This window comes from Sinocyclocheilus anshuiensis, unplaced genomic scaffold (assembly GCF_001515605.1).
Source record: "Sinocyclocheilus anshuiensis isolate Anshui unplaced genomic scaffold, SAMN03320099.WGS_v1.1 C32466382, whole genome shotgun sequence".
NCBI lineage: Eukaryota > Metazoa > Chordata > Actinopteri > Cypriniformes > Cyprinidae > Sinocyclocheilus > Sinocyclocheilus anshuiensis.
In genome coordinates, this window is record NW_015616793.1 from 1 (window position 1) to 1,011 (window position 1,011).

Here is a 1,011-nt window from a genome sequence, read left to right on the forward strand (position 1 = left end):
AAAAAAAAAAAACTTACCTTACACTTAACTTATATTTTTGCATTAAAGTAACAAGACTTTGGAGGAAAACTTTGTTTAACTGTCATTAAAATGTCACAGTGCACAAAAAAATGTTATTAACTAAATAAAATGCCTATTAAAGCCTCTCTTGCTTTTGTCATTCACCTTGATTTGACTGATAATATTTCAATATGCCTCACCTTGCTTGGTTTGTCTGTCTGAGGGTCGAACACACGGTCACACAATCTCAGTCCTGTCTCCTGTCGGATTTGTTGCAGGTAAGCCCTCATCGTTTCTGTCCAGGAGAAAAACACGGTATCTAGATCTTTTCTGTAATCGGCAATAACACTTCTAATAAACTCATCATAAAGAAGGTCTTAGTGGATGTTTAAATCAACCAGACCCAGTTAAGTTTTGACTTCACTGTGCCATACCTTCCTCCTGTTTGCTAGAGGGTTTAACATACATGGCATTCAGAGGGAAGCCAGGTTCTCCAGGGATAGGAAAGTTGGTAATTCCCAGCGTGTACATCTCCTTCTCTCCTTGGCCCCTTGAACTGCACTATAAATCATTTATGAGAGAGTTACTTAAGAAGCATTAACTAGGAGGAAAATGAACAACACCTGATAAACAATTCAACACTTAACGTTTGAAATATACATTGAAGCTTTTATTCTTCAATAGTTACCTTCTGGAGCTTCTTGAGGCATTCAGAGATGTAAAGAGTGGTGTAGATCAAAGTCCGATCTGCCTCGTTCTATCAAAAATTAAAAAAAAAGTGAACACTTCAATACAAAATCTCAACAATTAAAGTGAAATTATACCTGACTACGTATGTCGATATGCATATGTAAAGAGTTTGAGGTGACATATCCATGAGAATATTTATTCTTCTCTCTCAGGACAGAAATATGAATGCATGTTAAGGCATGCAAGTGCATTTTTCAGGCTCCTGCACAGTCAGCCTGCTGTACGGTCATCCGTCTTACCTTAATTTCATAGTTCTTGAAG

General features: G+C 37.1%; 1 protein-coding gene across 1 annotated transcript; it reads right to left on the reverse strand.

Moving 5' to 3' along the window:
- Window positions 1-165: 165 nt before the first annotated feature.
- Window positions 166-1,007, reverse strand: LOC107682676 (actin-related protein 2/3 complex subunit 3-like; the record flags this gene model as incomplete). The annotated part of the gene is made up of 4 exons (XM_016478843.1): window positions 166-295; window positions 435-561; window positions 689-757; window positions 990-1,007. Coding segments are annotated over 4 exons (344 nt in total), but the record flags the coding sequence as incomplete, so codon positions are not given.
- Window positions 1,008-1,011: the final 4 nt, after the last annotated feature.